At 43.3% G+C, this 20,746-nt stretch overlaps 1 protein-coding gene across 2 annotated transcripts in view; it reads left to right on the top strand.

Annotated features, from left to right (window-relative positions):
* The window catches only part of exoc6b (exocyst complex component 6B), a 62,069-nt gene that overhangs the window by 20,977 nt on the left and 20,346 nt on the right, over nucleotides 1-20,746 (top strand). Inside the window, exons 9-19 of one of the 2 annotated variants that reach the window (XM_029526533.1) lie at nucleotides 2,415-2,498; nucleotides 2,734-2,780; nucleotides 4,325-4,445; nucleotides 4,530-4,601; nucleotides 4,920-5,017; nucleotides 5,808-5,913; nucleotides 6,067-6,176; nucleotides 10,064-10,175; nucleotides 10,776-10,910; nucleotides 10,993-11,181; nucleotides 19,517-19,658. In XM_029526533.1, the coding sequence (XP_029382393.1) occupies nucleotides 2,415-2,498; nucleotides 2,734-2,780; nucleotides 4,325-4,445; nucleotides 4,530-4,601; nucleotides 4,920-5,017; nucleotides 5,808-5,913; nucleotides 6,067-6,176; nucleotides 10,064-10,175; nucleotides 10,776-10,910; nucleotides 10,993-11,181; nucleotides 19,517-19,658 (1,216 nt within the window). The remainder of the gene's footprint in view (nucleotides 1-2,414; nucleotides 2,499-2,733; nucleotides 2,781-4,324; nucleotides 4,446-4,529; nucleotides 4,602-4,919; nucleotides 5,018-5,807; nucleotides 5,914-6,066; nucleotides 6,177-10,063; nucleotides 10,176-10,775; nucleotides 10,911-10,992; nucleotides 11,182-19,516; nucleotides 19,659-20,746) is intronic. The other variant, XM_029526534.1, reaches the window with a different exon arrangement.

Below are 20,746 nucleotides of genomic sequence, written 5' to 3'. Positions count from 1 at the left end.
GGGGGAAGGAGAGAAGAGAAAGAGAAAGTGAACCAGCTGCAGAGGTCGCGGGGTTAAAAGGGGCAAAAACAAGGTAGGGTGTGGGTGGGGGGGTGAAAATACAACAGTGAGACAGGATAACAACAGCGGTGAGAGAAGGGGGAGGAGGTGTTTATGTCTCCGGAGCACCTTCCTCTGTCATTCACTGCAGTAATTTACCGAACCGTTGTTCTTTTTGTATTGAAGATGGAGAGCTGTGTGCGCACACTCTCTCTCTCTCACATACACACTGTTACACATCCGTACACACACATACACACACACACACATGCACAGTATGGCTGAAGCTGTTTTATCCATTAAAGCGGCGCTGCAGCTGTTTGAATGACAGGCCATTGGGCAGAGAAGTGGATTTACCATTAGAAAGGAAAACCAGAATGACCAGCACAGTTTGCCGTACTGGGGCAGGTGTGTGTGTGTTTTCGGGAGGGGGGGGGGGGGGGCTGGAAAATCGCACACTGACACAGATTTTTTTTTTTTTTTTTTTTAAATGTCGAGTAACTTGCACTCGCTCTGGCTTGCGCATGTAACAGTTTCGTTTATTTTTCTAGTAAACCTGGATGTGGAATCCCATTTGCAATCAAGACCTCCACCCCTCCTCCTCCATCCATTCTCCATGTTTAAAATCCACGATTTTCCAGCCGTGGTTGAGCGGCGTCAGGCCCCCGAACAATACTCCTTTGTTACTCGCACACGAACTACACGCTGACGTGTAGATAGTTGTTATGAGTGTAAACACAAGCACGGAGCTCCACACGCTGAGCCGAAGAAAGGTTGGAGCGACCGGTCGGACCGGGAGCTCCAGACAACTGGAACTCACTGGGTGGCTTCAACACCCCGCAGATATTCTTGGAGTTCATTTAAAATGTCGTTTTGCAGTTACTTCGGTTCATTTCTATCGTTTTTAATCGAGGTTTAACTTTGCTGAACATGCAAACTGATGAACAGCAGACTGTGCTGACCTCTGAAGGAAGGCTAATGCAGCTTTTACTTTTACTGTCTGAGTAAAAACTGCTCCACAGAAGATTACGATTGCACAAATGCAGCTTTGGAAAAGCCATAGAATGTAATTAAAGATGGATGCAGCCTTCGTGACGTCAGCAGTTGGTTTTGACGATCTCATAACTGTAAACCTTAAAAATATATCTATCATAAAACTCACGCCTTGTTTCACCTCTAGGACACACTCAGGGTGAGCGCTGTACGATGCAGAGTTCACGGCCGTCTGGTGCAGGCCATGTGTTGAAAACACATTGTTAAGCTGAAGGCCAACCTGGGAATTAGAAAAAATCAAAACAGTTTTTTTCCCCACCTCACAACATCAAACTAAATGTGGTTACAAAACACAATCTACCACTTTTTACCATTTATTGTTCTGCTTGCAACGTTCTGATGTGTTTTCAATGGACATTGTTCAGCCGAGAGTACAATTAAAATTCTGCTTCTGCAGAAAAGCCCCTGCTAGAACTTTTTGTTCATTTTACTTGCTAGTATCCACTGAGAAGTATTTTCAAAGGGTGATGAACAAGAATTGAATGATTGATAATCAAGTCTTTGATTTAATTTTACTAAAGTGAAGGTGCAGAAGGTTTATCATCCCTAATAAACGATCTGAGACCAAGTGACTGATCTATTTCTTTTTCTTTATTTGAAGGATTTAGTCGCACAAAGACACAGTCAGTAAAGTGCTGGTGAATGTTTCTGTTTTCGTTCTTCTCTCTCACAACCACAAGTTGTGCTGATAGCAGCTGGTGGTCACTACAGATGCAAACATGTTTCTTCAGCAGTGCCGCGGAGTCAATGCTGTGTGTGTGTGGTCTGGACTGATAGCGTCTTACCCACTGACCAGTCCTGGGCTCTTATCTCTGAGGTCACTCAGGACTGCAGGTCCTGGTCTGGGTCTTAGATAGACCCAGAAAGATAGAGATAACAGGGAGTGCTTCTGTGTAATGGAAGGAAAAGATAGGAAGCTGGTCAATTTTAGAAAGCTGACTCTGAGAATCTGTGCGGGTTTCAGTTTTGATGTCTGACCAGCAACGCCAAACAAAACTGAGGAAGAATCAGCTTTAGTCATCACTCCCGCTCTAACTCTAACTCCTATGACCTTATCTCAACTTTTCCCATCATTCAGTGGCAGTGACCTCTTGGTTTATTCCTCAGTGAAGTCAGTCACAGCCGTAAACACGAAGAAAACATGATCCTGATAATGGAAATATTGGAAAAGGGCAGGATTCAGTTTCTCTGAGTGTTTTATCTGAACTCTGTTTCTTTTTATAAAAGTTAATTTCTTTCATTTCCACTGGGTTTAATTCTGTTTTCAAACCCTAACCCACCACTTTCCCTCCAGCCGCTCTGACCTCCAGTCTGTGTTTTAGGGTTTACGTGACGTGTTTGAGAACTACTACAGAAAACAGAGGAGGAAACAGGCTCGTCTCGTACTGCAGCCCCACTCTAACATGGTATGACCCTGCACCTTCACTGTGTGTAGTTTTGTTTGTCTGCACCAACACACTCCTAATTACACTTACTGTGCCCTTCCCTTGCACACACACTCCTTACAGTAACCCAAGCTAACTACTGTTGTTGAAGGTTGAAGGTATTTTGAACTGATGTTTTTATCTTTTTACACTTTTCTACGATCGTTGCACTGTTTCTTCTTCCTTCCTTTTTTCTGCCTTTCTTTGACATTTCTAGCACGAAACCTTGGAGGGATACAGGCGGTACTTCAATCAGATTGTCGGGTAAGTTGCTCCATCTGTACCTCACCTTTTCCTGTCCGTGTCCATGTTTACCTTTCCATTCATTCCATATTCTACTTATTCCCTCCCTTCTGCCATTTGTCCACCTTTTCTTGACGCATCTAATTTAACCGTCCATCATAAAGGTTTTTGTGTAACTTGGCAAAAAAAATAATAAAATAAATGGTGGGGATTGTGAGGAAAAAAAAGTTTAAAGCAAACGCAACATCCAACATTTACCAACACCTCATCTCATTCCATTTGACTGACTCCTGACCGTTTGACATCGTTTCATCTCTTCCCACACTCTCTCATCTCCTCCTTTGACGTTTCCTCTCATCCATCGCTCCATCCAACGCCGACTCTGCTCTATTCACATTCTCTCTCTCTCTCTCCTTCCAACACACGGTGGTGACGATTGATAGTGTGTGTATGATGGCGGTTGGCTTATTGCTGTTATTCCTTGTGTCTGTCTGGCTGGAATAGACGTTTCTATAAACACAGCTAAGGCTGTACAGTAACACACACACACACACACACACACACACACACACAGGTCTGTTATTCCCATCTGACATGTTGGAAAGTGCCATCTCATGTCTCTCATCAATTGCTATTTCTTCCACTCTTTTCTCAACCATCTAATTCATCACCTTTTCTTTTGAAATTCTCTGTGAAGTGAAACAGTCTCTTAGTGGTTTAAATGTCTGTGACACCAAGACAGGACTGATAAAAGTGCATTTTGATTTCTATGTTTTTGTTTTTTGTTTTTTTTGAAAGGTCGGCCTAGTTTCTGTTTGTTTCTTCCACAGTAACATTAAAATGGTCACATAAAGATTAACAGGTTAACCCAGTCGCTGAAAATTAGCAGTTTAAATAATGATTTTCAGGGACAATGGCAGAAAACTTGCTTTGATTTGATGTTTTGTGTCCTTGTAGTTTGGCTCACAGGACCAAAACCAAAGTAGCTCTGCAGGCATTCTGATCTGTTTCACACTGGCGTTGTTTCAAGCCGGCAGCACAACGTATGATTGACGAGTGCGGTCCATGGCTGAAACATCAGCAGCCTTTGCGCCTGATTCAATGAACGCGCCATTTGCAGGGCTGTTGTTGGTACTTGTAAATGATTTTCAAACTGGGTAAACATTGTGGCTTTTCTGGAAAACAGGGTCAGAATTCAGGGAAACTCTCCAGTGAAATATGGAGGTTGAAACGGGCTGCAGTCTCAAACAGTTACGTCTCATTGGAAATCGATATTTTAAATAGATGTTCGCAAGGTTTTATGAGGTGCTGCGTTGTCACTGAAACTGCAATAAAGGTTTAGTGATGCAGCTGCCAGACATTTGATGTCAACAGTTATTTATTTATTTATTTTTTTTTTAGACGTCTTTCGATTTCTAAAATTGTATTGGTTTGAAGAAATATGGATATTGGATTGGAAATTTATTTCAGATACCATTCTCATATTTGTCTATTAAATATGCGTTACAGTTAATTTGAGGATTGCAAGCAAATCTGATCTTTGAACTTTGGTTTCCTCCATCCAGGTTCTTTGTTGTGGAAGATCATGTTCTTCACACCACGCAGGGTTTGGTCAACAGGGCATACGTCGAGGAGCTTTGGGAGATGGCACTGTCCAAAATCGTCGCCGCCCTGAGGACTCACTCGGTGAGGCAAATGGCAGACACTCGATACCTTTTAGTTGCGCTGAACTCTCAGCTTGGCCACCAACAACTTCCTCTGTTTTCTCAGTCCTACTGCGATGACCCTAACCTGGTGCTGGATCTGAAGAACCTCATTGTCCTTTTTGCCGACACCCTGCAGGTACGTGTGTGTGATTAACTATTCAGCTGACACCTTGAAGGAAGGAAGTCATTGCCAACCTTGTTTCCCTGGTCGTTGTTCCCCAGAGGCTTATGAAACTTGTTTGTACTTGCACAGATACAAAAATTACCATCAATATAGCTTTAAAACCAAACAACACTTTGATAAGTGGTTGTTGTTTCCCGTCAGCAGCAGAAAGATTCACCCGTTTGGAAATGAAAAATGAACTTGCAGGTTTAAAGTTTACTTAAAATCCACATTAGGTGGAACATTTTGTCATTCGCGGCTTATAAATGTAAAACAAACTTCACTCTGCAGGGTTATGGATTCCCGGTGACACACCTCTTCGACATGCTGCTGGAGATGAGGGAGCAGTACGGAGAGATCCTGCTCAAGAGGTGGAACCTGACCTTCAGGTACCGGAGAGGCAGAGCGCTGCGTGTCGAGGCCGCGTCGGGCCGACAGCTGTTTTTCAGTAGCTGAGGATGTGTGTTTCTTACCCGACCCCTTTCTAATCTTAAGTTCACAAGGGCACAGCATAGTTTGTGTGATCACGAGATACACAAACACATGTACACACACACAGTCCTGGTTTGTGGGAAATTTCCTCGTCCTGGTTTTGAAGTTTTACGACCAGCCGGAGAGGAAGTGTTTTAAAGCAAACGTCCGGAACATTCTCTGCCCTACAGAATGGGTAGTGCCCTTACAAGACAGTTTGTGTGTGTTTGTTTCTGTGTGTGTGCGTGTTTGGGCTTACATGCCATTGTTTCACCATTGCTTTTGTTGAATGACACCAGTGGGACTTGCAGCGGCGAGCACGGGCAAACAAACACTCTCATTCCCTCTCTCTCTTTCTTTCTCTTGCTCTCTCTTTCATACACACACACACACACACACACACACACACACTGGTGAAGCCACAGGAATGTTGTGTTGTATTGTTGGAGAGAGAGTGCTCTCCGGTTCACGGCCTCTCCATGGAACGTTGGAACGTCCGAACTGTGGAGCGCCAACAAGAAGTGGGGGGGGGGTAAGAAAAACCTCAGGCATTAAAATGACCCCCAATGTGATGATCGAGTGCGTGTATGCATGTGTGTATATAAGAAAGAGAGCGAGAGAGAAGGGGCTGATTGCTTCTGAAGTCATTTCTTTTGACCTCTTTTTTTTTTTTTTTTTGTCTCTTGTATTTTTGTTTCTTTTCTCCAGACAAATCTTGGACCAGGACAACTACAGTCCAATCCCGGTCTCAACAGAGCAGGAGTTCAGACACTACACTTCCCAGTTTCCCCTGCAAGACCCCGAACTGGAAAAGGTGAATGAGGAAGGCAGCACGTAATGACGGCATGTCAAAATGAACAAACAGGCTCACGATAATGAAAATAAAGCCTGAGCCCGAGAATGTGAGGTGCAATTTTAATATAATTTCACGTAAGCCTTTAATTTATTTCTGCTCTATTTGCTCTAGCTTTCTTTTCCCAAGAAGCTTCCTTTCTCGGAATTTGTGCCAAAAGTCTACTGCCAGCTCAAGGAGTTCATCTATGCCTGTCTGAAATACTCAGAGGATCTACACCTCAGGTACCCGAGCGTACACGTCTTTATGGGGAGCTAATATCAGGTGTAACTTAGAGCTGCTAAACAGCCGGACATTTACCCCAGAGATGAAATGAGTTTTCACAAGTCTTTGTTTTTAAATATGTGCATTAAGTGTATTTTATTATTATTCTACTTTTAAAAGTCTAAAATCTTTCTTCAGTATGAGTGCGAGAGAGAGAGAGAGAGAGAGACACTGGAAAGTAGTGAAGAGCTGCAGGTCGGACTCGAACCCGAGCCGCTGTAGCGTGAGCCTGTATGACCGCTTTCCGAATAGACAGAGTAGGCTTGATGAGTAAAAGCCGAAATGAATGTTTTTCTTCGATCCGGAATTTAATTGCATGTGATGGATTGTGTTAAAACTCTGAGTTTGACTGTTTTGCCCCATCATGTTTATTTTACCCTCCTAAACCTCTTTTCTTTTTCTTCCATTACTTTCCACCTCCACTGTCTCACACACACACACACACACACACACACACACACACACACACACACACGCGCGCGCACACGCACACACGTTTAGATTCAGCAGACTTTCCTTGGCCTATTGGTTCTTTCCATTTGGATCAGGGATCTTTGTCTCATTAGATTTGGCCCAAAGGAGGACTGACACCCACACACACACACACACAAGCACACACACACACACACACACACACACACACACACACAAACACACACGTACATGCCACAAATCGGCAATCAAGACCAAGTCCAGCTTCTGTTCCGTGTTCTGTAGAGCTTAAACAGTAACCTTTTGACAGTGTGTGTTTGTGTGTCTCTGTCCGTCTGTGTGCGTGTGTGTATTGGTTGGTTGATGGAAGAATTAGCTAAAACAATGCAGCTACTTTTCTGCTAAGGAGACGAGCAATCAGGAAACAACTTCCGCTCTCCAGAAGTAATTCACAAGCCTGGGACTCGGCCAGACACACACAAACGCACGTGCACACACACAAGGAACACAATATGACATATACATACATGCACATACACAGGAACCCTGAACTGTGAAAGTAAATGTACACAAACGCAGCATGCAAAGGCTGATCCAGGAAAATCTACACATTTTCCAGACAGAGCAAACACAACACATACGTGTTATTAGTGTCAAAGTTGAGTATGTTCTGCTTGTGTGAATTTGTGTGTGCGTTAGTGTGTTGTTTCTCCGTGGGGGCTGGGAATCAGGGAAGTGCCATTGATCCGTGACCGACAGAAGAAAAAGAGAGAGGAGGAGGAGGAGGAGTGATTGGAAAAAGTTGTCTAATCAAAACGGAGGAAAAAAAAAACAACAACAAAGAATCGGCCTTTGTGTGTTTTCAGATGTTTATGTTCCTGTCATGATGGGATGTGATAGTCCAAGTCGATCTTGAGCCATATTTTCTAAGATTGTGATGATTCATTGGTTCTCTGGCCTCTGTCTGATCCTGACGGATGTCTTTTTTTTAAAGTCACAGTTTCTCTCTGGCCTCCTGCTGACCAGGCAGCACTAATCGCTCTGTTCAATCAGAGTAATGACTCCACTATTTGACCTGGCTCGATTTCTGCGGTTGCTATCTGGTTACCGCAGCAGCACGCCTTCCTTCCCGCTTCAAACGCAGACGGCCGCACACGCCCGGATGCAGACGGGACGATGCAGCGGGATTGTGGTCATTGATCTCACGGTGACCTCTGACCTTAACCTCTGTTTTTTGATTTGGCGGAAATGGAGCGCGTGGTTGCATGCTCTGCAACATTTCTACATCGTACTTCGTGTCTGTAATCTTCTGTTTTTGGTCCAGCTGATATCTCGTTGAAAACAGCTGTAATCTGTTACACTGCAGCCATGAATTAAACCCACCAATAATGTGAAACAGTACTACTTAGAATCTAAATAAAGCTTAACTATCTTTGTACTGTTACCTAAATCACTCTGCATCTCTATGACTCTATCTCTCTATCGCTCTGCCTCCGTCTTTGTTGCCTGTATCTCTAAATCTCTCTATCTCCATCTCTTTATCTCGCTCTCTGCAGGTATCTGAGTCTATCTCGTGTTACAGTACATTCATACCTGTGGATTCCTGCCCTCATTGTTTTCTCTGTTGACTCTGCTCTTTTTTTGTGTTGTTGTTGTTGTCACTGTTGTTGCTCGTGGCGTATTTTTAGCAGACGCCTCCGCCCCTCCCTGGGTCTTAAATACGCCTACTTTGGAGCTATTTGGCCTTTTTGACAGCGTCGACCGCTGTGCATTCATTGTGACTGATGGTGGCATAAATATAATGAAATTCAACCTGGATTCTGCGGTGTGTCTATATTTATACGAGTGTGTGTTTGGGAGAGTTCACTAGAATACATTGACTTTTTGCCACTCCACACACACACACACACACACACGCACACACACGAACGCAGACATAATTTTTTGTCCACTCGGCACTTCTGCCGCTCCAGGAATTTTCCCCCCCTTCTCTGAATTGTCGGAACGTTTTTAGGATTCCTTCGCTCTTTTGGAAGCGAAGTGAGTTTGGATTCCAGCTCTTGCTCTCCCTCAGGCAACTGTGTGTGTGTGTGTGTGTGTGCGCACACTTAGGTCGGATTCCAGGCACACACAATTTACTGATTTGGTTGGAATGTGTTTGTTACCCACAGGCCTCTGGAGCAAAACACACAAAAGACACACACACATGCACAAAGACACACAACGAACAGATTCCTCTTCGTCGTCTCGCAGTGGGAGAAGGCGATTGCTTACATTTCCGCTGATTATCTCTCACTGCATGATGCGTGTTTGACCTCTCCTGACCTCTTTGTGCGTGTGCGTTATATTGTAAAGTTGGTTTTGTGATTTTCACTGGTGTGTTTGTCCCCCTAGTGTGTGTATGTGTGTGTGTTGAAGCTCTGGACACACACAGGCCTCACTCAGTTCAGAGTTTTGCGCAGGTTGAACCAGTTATGAAACAGCAGGTGATGCTTCGCCAGCAACATGCTCTGCCATGAAAAACCACACGAGACCCCACAATGTGCAGAAATGTCTTCGCTGAACATCGCCCACATTTCAAACACAACAAAACCGATAGTATGTCAGAGTTGTATAAGTGGGTCTGATTATCTGCCATCGAACAATTGTTTTAACAGGAAATCTGAGCTCGTTTTAGACCCGGCAACCTGCAGGCTGTTGTTGGCAGCGCTGAGGTGGTAATTTTATGGCTATTGAAAGACTGTCGAGAACCTGAGTGGGTAAATAGATTTGGAAAATAATCAAAGATGACGACGGAGCTCAAAATAGATTTTTCTATCTCCCACTCCAGATGTCTGATGTCAATTATTTCTAATATATTTGAGGCTTAAATTGCCTTTTAAAGGTCCCACATGTTAAACTTTTCATGGGTTTTCTTGAAAAGTTGATATCCACAGAAAGATATGGTTGTGATTTAAAAAAAAAAAAAATCATCTGAGTGTCGTTTTACATCTCTGAGGGCAGTGACTGTTTATTTTGTGACATCACAAAGTTGAGGAAGTCCTGACGGCTCGTTTTGAGGCTTAGTTTCTGAGCTGTAAGCATTCCTCTGTGGACTTTGATTCTTTCACAGTACTTATATTTCTGATCAAAATTGACTGAAATGGAAATCCTGCTTTGTATATAACACAGGACCTTTAAGACAATGAGCTCGACAGCCAATAACGTGGTGATGTGTTCATTTGAGTTGGCTGACGGTTAAACTTTTTTCTAACAGAGAGATTCGCAGACAGAAAAATTCACTAAAACTGTTTGTTCTGGCTTTCATATGCAGCAGTTCTCTGTAAGGAATGGAAGAAATCTGTTGTGCACAGTCACTTATTCTGTCTGTGTGTGTGTGTGTGTGTGTGTGTGTGTGTGTTGTGCATGTTCTCAGTTCCACGGAGGTCGACGATATGATCCGCAAGTCGACAAATCTGTTGTTGACCAGAACCCTCAGCCACTGTCTGCAGTACGCCATTAAAAAGAAGAATGTCGGCCTAGCAGAGGTATTTTGTTTGTGTCTGTGTGTCTGTGGAGCCCAGTGTGATGCTTATAATCAGAGGGAGCGGGCTAAAGTTTTCACACCTTTCAGTCACACTCACATTTCCAGCTTGTTTAGCGTCACAGAGACAACCACTTCCTCTTATCAACCTGTTGTTGTTGGTTGTTCACTCCGCTGTTTGTTTCCATGATTCCATGATTCTCCTGGAGACCAGTCAGTGTTCACGTTCAAGAACAGGAAGTAGTGAATAGAAAAGGTTGTGTTCAAACAAATACAGCTGAGTTTCCATAGATTGATTATTATGAGCCTGTGGAAAACAGTTTAATATTATTCCTGGTATAAGAATACTGTGTAGAGTAGATATAATTGTCAATAGTATTTTTTTTTATACACTATAAAAATGTGTATGATAGTTGATAACTGTGACCCTGATAGATAATGGATGGATGGAGGGATAAAAAATATAATTAAAGATATATTTCCTACAAAAGCAACAGAGAAAACATGATATATAAATGTAAAACACAATCAACCACACAACTGTTTATAAATAAATGTGTAAAATATATCTAAATCTGTCTGTTTTGTGGACGTTTCCACTCAGTTGGTGCAGGTGATCATTAACACCACCCACCTGGAGCAGAGCTGCCACTTCCTGGAGGAGTTTATATCAAACATCACTAACGTTCCTCCAGACACCGTAAACGCCACCAAGCTGTACGGGACGTCCACCTTTAAGGTAAAACAAACCGTCTTCATTATTGTGTTGTTTTTTTGTCCCCCTTCCCCCTGACCTTTGTGCGGTGTCCGTCCTCCTGCAGGACGCTCGTCACGCGGCGGAGGCGGAGATCTACACCAGCCTGAACGCCAAGATCGACCAGTTCCTGCAGCTGGCTGATTACGACTGGCTGGCTGCGGTGCAGGGAGGCGGGGCTTTGACTGCCAGCGATTACCTGATCGACCTGATCGCTTTTCTGAAGAGCACCTTCAGTGTTTTCACCAACCTGCCTGTCAGTACTCACACAAACACACACACAAGCCATAAAATACTATTTAATGATGATGATGATAAAGTGAAATGAAATTTGTGTGTATCGTAAGAAACTGCCCCAACAAAATGACATCATCCATTTTATTATCTTTCTTTCTTTTTCTTTCTTTTTTACTTTTGGTGAAATAGAGAAATGACCTTCACAACTGATAAGACCAAGATCTGCTAAAATAATCTGATCAGTCCAAATATCAATAACTGAAAATAAGTTCATTTGAGTTGAGATTCTTTATTACTCATCTAAGAGCTGAAAAATATATGAAAATTAAATAAATCTGCTCCTGGTATTCTAGATTAAAAGCCCTTATCAATGAAAATGTCATTTTATTCTAAAACATTGGCATTTAGCAAAGTGTTCACTTCACCTCACTTTTTTATTGATTAAAAACAAAGAACTGATCAATTTCAACGAATCGTAATCGCCCCTGCTGGGACTTTCACAATAAAGGCAGAAAGAATTTAATATGTCCAGCTGTTCAAAATGTTGCACTTTTCCTTTAAACTACGACAGTATGAGTGTAGTGTATTAAACAGAAATGTAAATGTAGGAACTGGCAGGATCATTACGGTCTGCGTCAACGTGTGCGTGGACATGAGTTGTATAAACTCACTCAGCCGTCTCGCTGCATGTTAGCGTGAGACATCACAGGGCCGGACAATCTGCTTTACCTCGTTAGAGTATCAGCTCGTTACGGGTTAGATCGTTAACGTGGGGCCCGTTAAGCTCATTAAAGGGTGAGCTGGCAAGGTCAGCAGCACCAGATTACACAGCGGCTCTGGTTATTGACTCCATAGCTCTAACGCATCATGACATCATACACTCTACCGTCAACAGTTCAGTCAGCTGCCGGGCGACAACGAAGGCCGATTGTGTCGCAGTCGGTGTGAGTCGACCGACAAATGATCTGACGGATTGATGAACTGAGCATTTGCAGCCCAGTGTATTCAAACATTCATTTCGATTTGTCCTCGAAAAGGATGCAGGATTATTCAAATTGAAACCACTTTTGCCTTTTTTCCATCTGACACATGTTGTACATCATTTATCACCCCAAAGTTACTGTTTTTATTGGCTTTAATGGTCGATGATCCTATTTCGCCAAAACCAGTTCCCTCTTTAAGAAGTGAAAGCGACAGGAGGAGAGACCTGTAGTTTCCTACTGACATATCGAACAGTGAAGTGGACAGAGCCTGATGATTTTCCCACTGTGAATTTATCAGTGATGCAATTTTACTCAAAACAAATGTGGATTCCTTCGATTTGTTTTATTTATTTATTTTTATTGTTTTTTGTTCCTGCTGTGTCCTTGCGTCATTAAAAGAACACACACACGCACGCACGCACACGCACGCGCACGCACACACACACACACACACACACACACACACACACACACACACACACACACACAAGCTCCAGGAGGATTTGGTCAGAGCGGGTCACAAGGCCATAAGGCCACACACGGTGGGTGAGCTAAGTGTTTTCCAGCACTTCTAAGAAGCTTTTCTCTACACCCCCATGAGCCCCGGACATGACCCCATCTCTCTCGCACACAAACACAAACACTTTAACACACACTCGTGCAGTGTGGGGCCTCCTAAGTAGATCAGATGCTATGGATCTAAAAATCTGGGTGGCATGACCCTCGGAAACAGAGGTGACCGTATAAAAGAGTAGAGTTACTCAGAAACGAATCGGATACTATTGAAGAGAGTCGACGGCAGACATAAGAATAAGAAATTAGTTCTGCTGCTGTTAGCACCGTTGCTGCTACCTGTAACGTTAGCAGAGCTAGTTCTATATATAATAACTTCCTATCATTGTAAAACCATTCAGGGTATCTAGTATGACTTCAATCTAAATGTTTCAAGAGTCTGGCTCCATTCCTGTTAAAACATCCAACTTTACAGCAGAAATCAACACTTTGACTCATTTCCTTCTTCATAACAAATTTTCTACTCAACTGACCTCAGTTTTGTAGGACACTGCTTTTCTCTTTGTTCATGCCGGAGACCCCGAAACCTGAAGGTGACGTCCATCTTTATTACTGTCACACCCTGTTGAAGGGGGATGGACAAAAACTGGAGGGGAAATCAAGAATCCACAAAATAAGTGCTTTTTATTTCGGGGAAAAAACATCTGAGGTTATGCAACAAACAATAAGCTCAGTGAGAACCGGCTCTGACCTGTCAGTGATATTAATTGAGCAAAGGCCTCGGCGTGACGCAGCAACATTCTTGCAACAAATCTGGCCCGTTCTCAGAGTGAGTGTGTGTGTGTATGTATGTTTAACCAGTTGGAAGCAGACCTGCTCTGAGGAAACTCGGCAGACTCACATTTCTCAAACAACTTCAGAGAAGTGTACACAGACACGTTCGCCGTCCCAGTTCTCACCAGAGAGAAAACACGGCGCCCTGTCCAATAGCTAATAATACCACTCCGAGGTCAGCGCGACGTCGCTAAATGCTCATAATCGAATTGAGCTCAAATTTAAAGATGGAAAGGAGTGAGGCAAGAAAGAGTCTCAGGAGTGAAATAATCAGGAAAATTAGAAAGAAAATGTTGGATGTGTAGCGATCCAGCTTTATGACTTATAAGCTCCCTGATCGTTTTTCTTTTTTTTTGTTTTGTTTTCTGAAATGTGCTGAAAAGGTTTGGCGGTGGCTTCTCCTCGGCGGGTCCAGGAGTCGTCCTTTGCCACACGAAGGCAGATTAGCAGCTTCTCAAAGGGCCCGTGTGCTATAAATATTGAGGTGGAAAAAGCTGCCAATGCAGTTTGATTGAGGAGTTTTATTTCTTGCAGTTATTCAGATTTCTTTTTTTTTTTTTATTCATTTCTTTTTTCCTCACCCACCCCGCCATCACCAACACACCACTCTCAATGTTTTTTCTCGATTTCCCGGTTTATGTTTCTCACCGTAGGGAACGCCAATAGAACACGCCACCTTACCGGTGAGTATCTGGGTTGTTGTGATAAATGGAGTGTTGTTTACTGACCCTGTAAATGAACCCCCACCACGCCCCTCCTCCCACACTCACACACACACCTGAGAGTTGACTGACTAGCATGCGAAGACGAGAAGGAAGTGGTGCACGTTTTTGCCTGATTTGTGTTCGTGTGCTCAAATCTCTGTCCCAACCAGGGAGGGAAATCGTACCCGGCCACCTGCCAGCGCTGACCCCGTTCTGTTTGCATTGAAGCTAATGTACCAGAAACTTTGGCAGGTTCCAACATCATTTGGAGGGCCTGCTCTGCTCAAAAACTTTATTTACTCTGTGAAATAGTGGATATTTAAGACTTTATATTAAATGTAGTCTTGGGCATGAAAAAATTTATAATGAAACAAAATGTATGTGTCCACTGGACCAAAAAAGAGAGAGAAAGGAAAAAGAAATTTCCAACCCTGGTGTCTGTCAGGTCAGATGTGGTTGTAAGTCGTTGAAGTGAAGCTGCTTGCACTGGCTCTTTGTGTGTGTGTCAAGGTTACAACATTCACAAAAATGCGCCCAGTCTCAAAGTCCAGACTTCATTTTTGTGGTGTTTCTTGAGTGACATGAACAAATACCTGCTCTAATGCAAGAATCTGCGATCGTTCCAGAAGACTAAATCTGGAGCGTCTCCCTTTACGCTGATTTGAGCGCCGGAGTCCCAAACACATGAGCAGATTCCCCGTTTTCGGCTGTTTTCCAGGTCATGAATCAGGATAAGCGCCTGTAACCCTTCAGATTCAGCCGGAGTGAGCACTCCGTCACTCTCATATTCCCTGCCACAGATTTAGTCGAAGAGCTCTGGGGTGTCGCACATTTTTTTGGGGGGGTGGGGGGGGGTTTACAATAGCAGAGATCCCACCTCTTGACTTTTGGCTGCCCTGACTGGCTCTTCATTTGACTGACAGGTTTCTGGATGGACAGAGAGCACATTATACACCGTGACGAATCCCTTCCAGGAGTTGTGAATCACTGCGTTATGGCATTGTGTAGCGCTCGCTCTCCGTGCTGTTGTGTTCCCAACTCCTAGCGGTTTGAGGCCGCCGAAGTCAAATTCAGCCGAGAGCGCTTCGACATAAGCTGCGTTTGTGACGGCGAAGATCCACATTAGCCCCGTTCGCCACGCTGAAAACCCTTCACGTGTCAGGTTCTGCTTGTTCTAACAAATTCGTGGAGAGAAAGTTCCAGATTGAATCGAGCTCAAAGGTGATCTCATACCCGCCTCAGATGTGGAAATATCGCCTACGGAATCTGTTACGTTGAACCCGCGTTGTTTATTTGATGGTACACAGAGCTTTCTCTGACTCGGTCCGATCGCCGCAGCATTTGTAAATAACTTGTCATTGTTGTTGGTGCATGTTGGTGCAGTTAACTCATCGGGACTAAAACCGTGTGTTTGACCATGCAGACAGATGTGTGCTTGAACACTAAACTACATCTGTTTTTGAACACAAACAGACCTTTGTGCTGTTGTTGTGTTACGTTAGCCGGGTTGGAGGGGAAAAAAAAAGTCAGAGTTCGATTGAACTTTAGTCTCAAATCTTGTCAGTTTTACTTTATATTGACGGTGGATCATCGATTGAAGTCTCCAAGGTTTGCAATTTGGCTGTCGCCATCTTGTTTTTTTCAAAACAGATTTTGAAAGAAGGTGGGAAGTAGATCGGGTGATGAAGTCGGTCAATCACAACGTAGCAATCCGTCCCCTGCTCTATGGTCTCAAAAAAAAAAAAAAAAAAATAGCAACACCTGACTTATATACCTGTGAAACCAAAGCAATGAGCTTAAAATGGTTTAAAGAAAAGGCAATCGTAGATTTTTTATTTATTTATTTATTTTTTAATATTGACTTTTAAAAAGGGTAAATTAAACTGACAAAAATCAGCTCCTGCAGACTGAAAGTGTCCAGAGACACAGAGGGAGATGTGTGTTTATTGGCATATTTTCCTCTCATTACTCTTCCTCGTCCTCCCCCTTTCATCCCCCGTTCTTGATTATCTGCCTCCCTTCTTGTTTCTCCCTCACCCCCCCATCCCCCCACCGTCTTTTCCCTCCGTCTCGTCTGCTTTCTTTCTCCTTTTGTCTATTTGTTCAGCCGTGAGCAGCTGAGCACTTTTTAATGAGCTCTTTGATGAACGTCTCTTGTTAGCTGGAAGGAGGGAAGGAGGTGTAGTAGGAGTGAGGGTGATGCGTCTCTCCTTCATTTCCTCTATCCTTGTCACCGTGAATCCTGCTCCTTCTGTCCCATCTTTTTCCACTTCACTCATTTATTTTAGTTCCTTTCCTTCCCTCTCCTCACCCTCTTTACCTTTCTCTTTTCTGACTTTTGATCTCATTTCCTTTCCGAAGCTTTGCTACCCTTTGCTCCTTTCCCCCCTTTCTTCTTCCCTCACCCCTTGTTTCCTTTCCTCAGCTTTGATCATCCTTCCCTCTCACTTCTCCCTTCCTCTCCTCTCGTCTCCTCCTTCCTCCTCCCTCCCCCTTCTTGCCTTCCTTTCTTCTCCTATCTTCATTCCTCTTTCCTCCCTCCCTCCTCTTCGCCTCAGGCTAATCGTTCCCAGTCGTCTGCGCTGAACTCTGAGACGACGCCGTTTTTGTCAGATGGACCTACCTGTGTGTTTTTGTGTGTGTCAGCCTGTCCAGGTTCAAGACATGTAAATAGAATTAGCCCATTTCACGCTCAATCTCACCCTATGATAATTGACCCCTGGGGTTGTGTGTTTCTGTGTGAGTTCAGAGGCCATCGTCGTATTGGAGGATATCCGGCCGCTCGTAGGTGTGTGTTTCTGAAACATATGTGCTTGCATGTGTGCGCCGTGTGTGTAATTTGATTTCCCTTTGAGGTGAGGGGCTGCCTCTTCAATGAACTGCGCTCCAGACTCTTTCCTTAGAGGTGGATCTCGGTTCACTTACATCCACAATAGCATCTTTCTGCCGTCGTTATATAAGATAAGATGAATTTTATGGATCTCGGCGAGGAGGCCAGTTTATTACAGCGGCCCGAAGAACAGAGGAAGTGATATTAAAGTGCCTCACGAACATTAAGAAATCGCTTAATTAGACTGTTTGTTACTGAAAGACAAGAATTATAAATAATATCTGTGTTGCTCCGCTTTTCGAACCTGGACTCGCGGATAATGTTCGTTGCTAAATGACCTGTTTATATTTGGAAATTAGGGAAGGATATTCCAGGAAACTTTCAGAGTTTCTCTGGCGATGGCTTTACAGAAACATCAGTGTTTTACAGCTTCTTTCATTCATTCTTCACTTGCTCATTTCTGTGAATTAGTTGGTGGTTTTCATGGAAAATTGACCTCTGCTGAAAAGATTGAAGAATTCACTGCGGCGTCGTTTGCACACGCTCAATTCGACCACCCCGTGAACACTGTTGTGATTTAGTGTGTGTACCTGGACAAACTCTCCTGTTTGGATTTTTGATGAATATGCGCTTCATCAAATAGATTGTATTGAAGTCTATTGGGTATTGACACCACTTTCCCTTGTTTTATTACATCAGTAAACCTTTCCTTATTTCTTAAAGCCTCCTTCTGTCCTGTGTGTGGTTTCATTCAATTTGTTTGACCTGATGCACATTTTAGATTATAAATGACTTGTTCTTTTGTTTTCTTAACTGGCTTATCAGTAAAATCCAACTGACTCCGTTTACGCTGAACAAAATTGTGGAAACGATGCGTTTACTGTGAGAGTTTGAAGACAAAATCCAAGCCAGACACGCGCCGACACTTGAAGAGCAATTACATGTGCGTTTGTGTATGTGTGAGTGTTTACATATGTCTGCTTTAATTGTGTGATTAATGGGGGTTGTTAGATTTACTGTGTGCTTTTAATCACCTGAAGGTGCATTTGTGTCAGTCGGACATGTCGGTGTCACATCAGGATTCCACCTCCTGTCTCTGATTGGCTCAGACAGAACGATTTTCCAAATGGTTTCTTTTTGTATATTAAATATTAAGAGAAGTGACTTTAGTTATTTTGTACTCTGTACTTTCTACGTTTCTTCAGCTCTTGCGTCTTCTGCTGCACTTTGACCTTTTCACTCCTTCTTTACTTAATTTTCTGCCCCTCCCCCTCCCTTCCCCCCATCTCTTTGCTTCACTATGCTGGAATGCAGATGTCTAGGTCAAGATCGAGGCCACAGCCAGTCACTGACATTGTGTGCGCGCACTCTGAATCAAAGCCACACAAACACATGTTTTGGTTTCTGTATTAATGCGTTGTCATGTACTTCCCCATCCGCTGCTTTTATTCTTATTATGCTCCTTCATCATTCTGATTGCACCTGAATGCAGCACACATCATTAATGTTCACTTTGTGTGTGTGTGTGTGTGTTTTCATACACTAAATAACCCCTGTGATATAGTGCACATGAACACTTTGTAATTACCACTGTGTGTGTGTGTGTGTTTGTATGAATGTTTGCGTATTTAGCCTCGGCTTTTTTCTTTGTGTGCGTGCTGATGAACTTGATATCCCGAATCTGTTGGATTCTGATTTCACCAAAGAATGAGATTCTCAGAGAACTAATGCTGTGAAATGTTCATTTAACCCGCGTCGTTATTAAAAATATGAATGTCTACGTGATGACACGACCAACATGTTGTGAAATAATAATAATGATAGCGTGATTTAATTCTCTCGATCTCGCGTCATGTTTCTGTCTCTCAGGTGGAGCGCTGTTTGTTCACTGTTGGTTTGGTGACGAGTTTATATACATCAGTCAACTCGGATCACGTGATCAGACGTTAGACTGACTGTATGACGCATGACCAGCTCAGTGACATCATTAGAGGACACCGTGATGTCATAAGTTTTAAATAAATGTGAATGAACACAAACGGTTTGTGTTGAACCAGTTCATTTATTTTGTTTTCTGTCGTTTCAGAAAACTGAGCGCCCCACATATATATTTTCTTTAACCATAAACGTCAGTGTCACGATTTTGACTGTTTTATTCGATTTTATTTATATTATAGATTATTTTATTAATCAAACTAACAGGAAGCAGTAAAAGACAATGATTTTGGGACTCTAATGAAGATCGGTTTTAAAGACATTCCATATTTATCTGTCTGGTCCAAAAACATCATGAACAGACAGGAAGTCAGGTGGGACCCAGACTCACCAGTCAACCTCCAGTTTGGGTGTACTGTCCCTTTAATATATCTGACAGACGGTGTTGCTGTTGTGAAGACTCTAAACCTCTGTTTGGAAAATGACAATAAAGAAACGATATTTGGAGGCCTCATCTCTCCGTCTCTGTCTCCGTCTCCCTCTTATCTGTCTCAGGGTAAAGTGGCCCAGACTGCCTGCATGTCGGCCTGTAAACACATCTCCACCTCCCTGATGCAGCTCCTGCTGGACCCGGAGGTCCGACAGATCTCCATGGGAGCTCTGCACCAGCTGAACACCGACGTCCAGGAGTGCGAGAGTGAGTGTTGTCTCTTTAAAAAAATAAATAAATATATATTGTTAGATTTCTATTTTTCTTCCTCTCCCATCTTCTTTCTGCCCACCTCCTCAAACACAAACGGGCCGATGGATAAGAGCCTCAACTCAATATGTGAGTGTTTGGACTCATTTCAATGAGAGGCGGAAAGTTTGAACAGTTTCGTGTCTGCAGTTTGTGTTTGAGAGCACAGGGGGCGCCTTCGTCCACTTCCTATCTTCGTCTGCCTCCTCATCCTCCCTCTCCCCCCCATCCTCCTCGCCTTGTTTTCTCTGAGACAAAGGGACCGAGAGAAACGAAAGAGCGCGAGGCGTCGTTGGCTCAGTTTCTACATGATCAAGGTTCTCAGAGTCACAGTGTGGGTCACACTGTCAGACTGTGTGTGCTTGACATAATGTGTGGTGACATGCGTGCAGTGCTGTTGAGGGTTAGGAGGTTACAGAGTTACTTATTCAGGACAGACGGAGGGATTAAGAGGAGGAGGGAGAAGAGACGGGCAGGAAGCAAAGATACAGTAGATGAATGGATGAAATGGAGAAAGAGAGGAATCATTTGAGCGATGTGAAGAATCCTCAAGAGGAAAGAAGGAAACCACAGGTGGTGCACGAGAAAGGGATTAAATCAGAAGTGAAAGGGAAGAATGGAAGGACAAAATGGATGGATACAAGGAGGGATTTTAAATCAAAGAATGTAAAACTTTAAACAAATGAAAGAAAGCACGAGAGAGAAAAGATGAATGGTTTTTTGATAGAAGAGGAGAAACTGACATGAAAGTGAAAGCAGAAAAGCGGAAGGAATAAACAAAGTAATGGAGAACTTGGAAAATGGTCAAGGACGAGAAGAAATGAAAGAAATGGAGTAAAATGGAAAAGAGGGAAATAGTCTGAGTGGAGATGAGAGATGAAAAATGATGAATTGAACAAGAAGGAAAATTCCCACAATGCTGAAGAGAGAAGGTGAATTTAGGAGATTAAATGGATAAAAAAGTGGGGGGGGGGGGCACAGTGTGATGAAGAAAGGGATGAAAGAGGGCAGACAGAATGGGATTAAAGGAAACAGGTGTGAAATAA

The sequence above is a fragment of the Echeneis naucrates genome, chromosome 18, assembly GCF_900963305.1.
Source record: "Echeneis naucrates chromosome 18, fEcheNa1.1, whole genome shotgun sequence".
Lineage (NCBI taxonomy): Eukaryota > Metazoa > Chordata > Actinopteri > Carangiformes > Echeneidae > Echeneis > Echeneis naucrates.
This window is presented reverse-complemented; position numbering and strand designations above follow the sequence as displayed.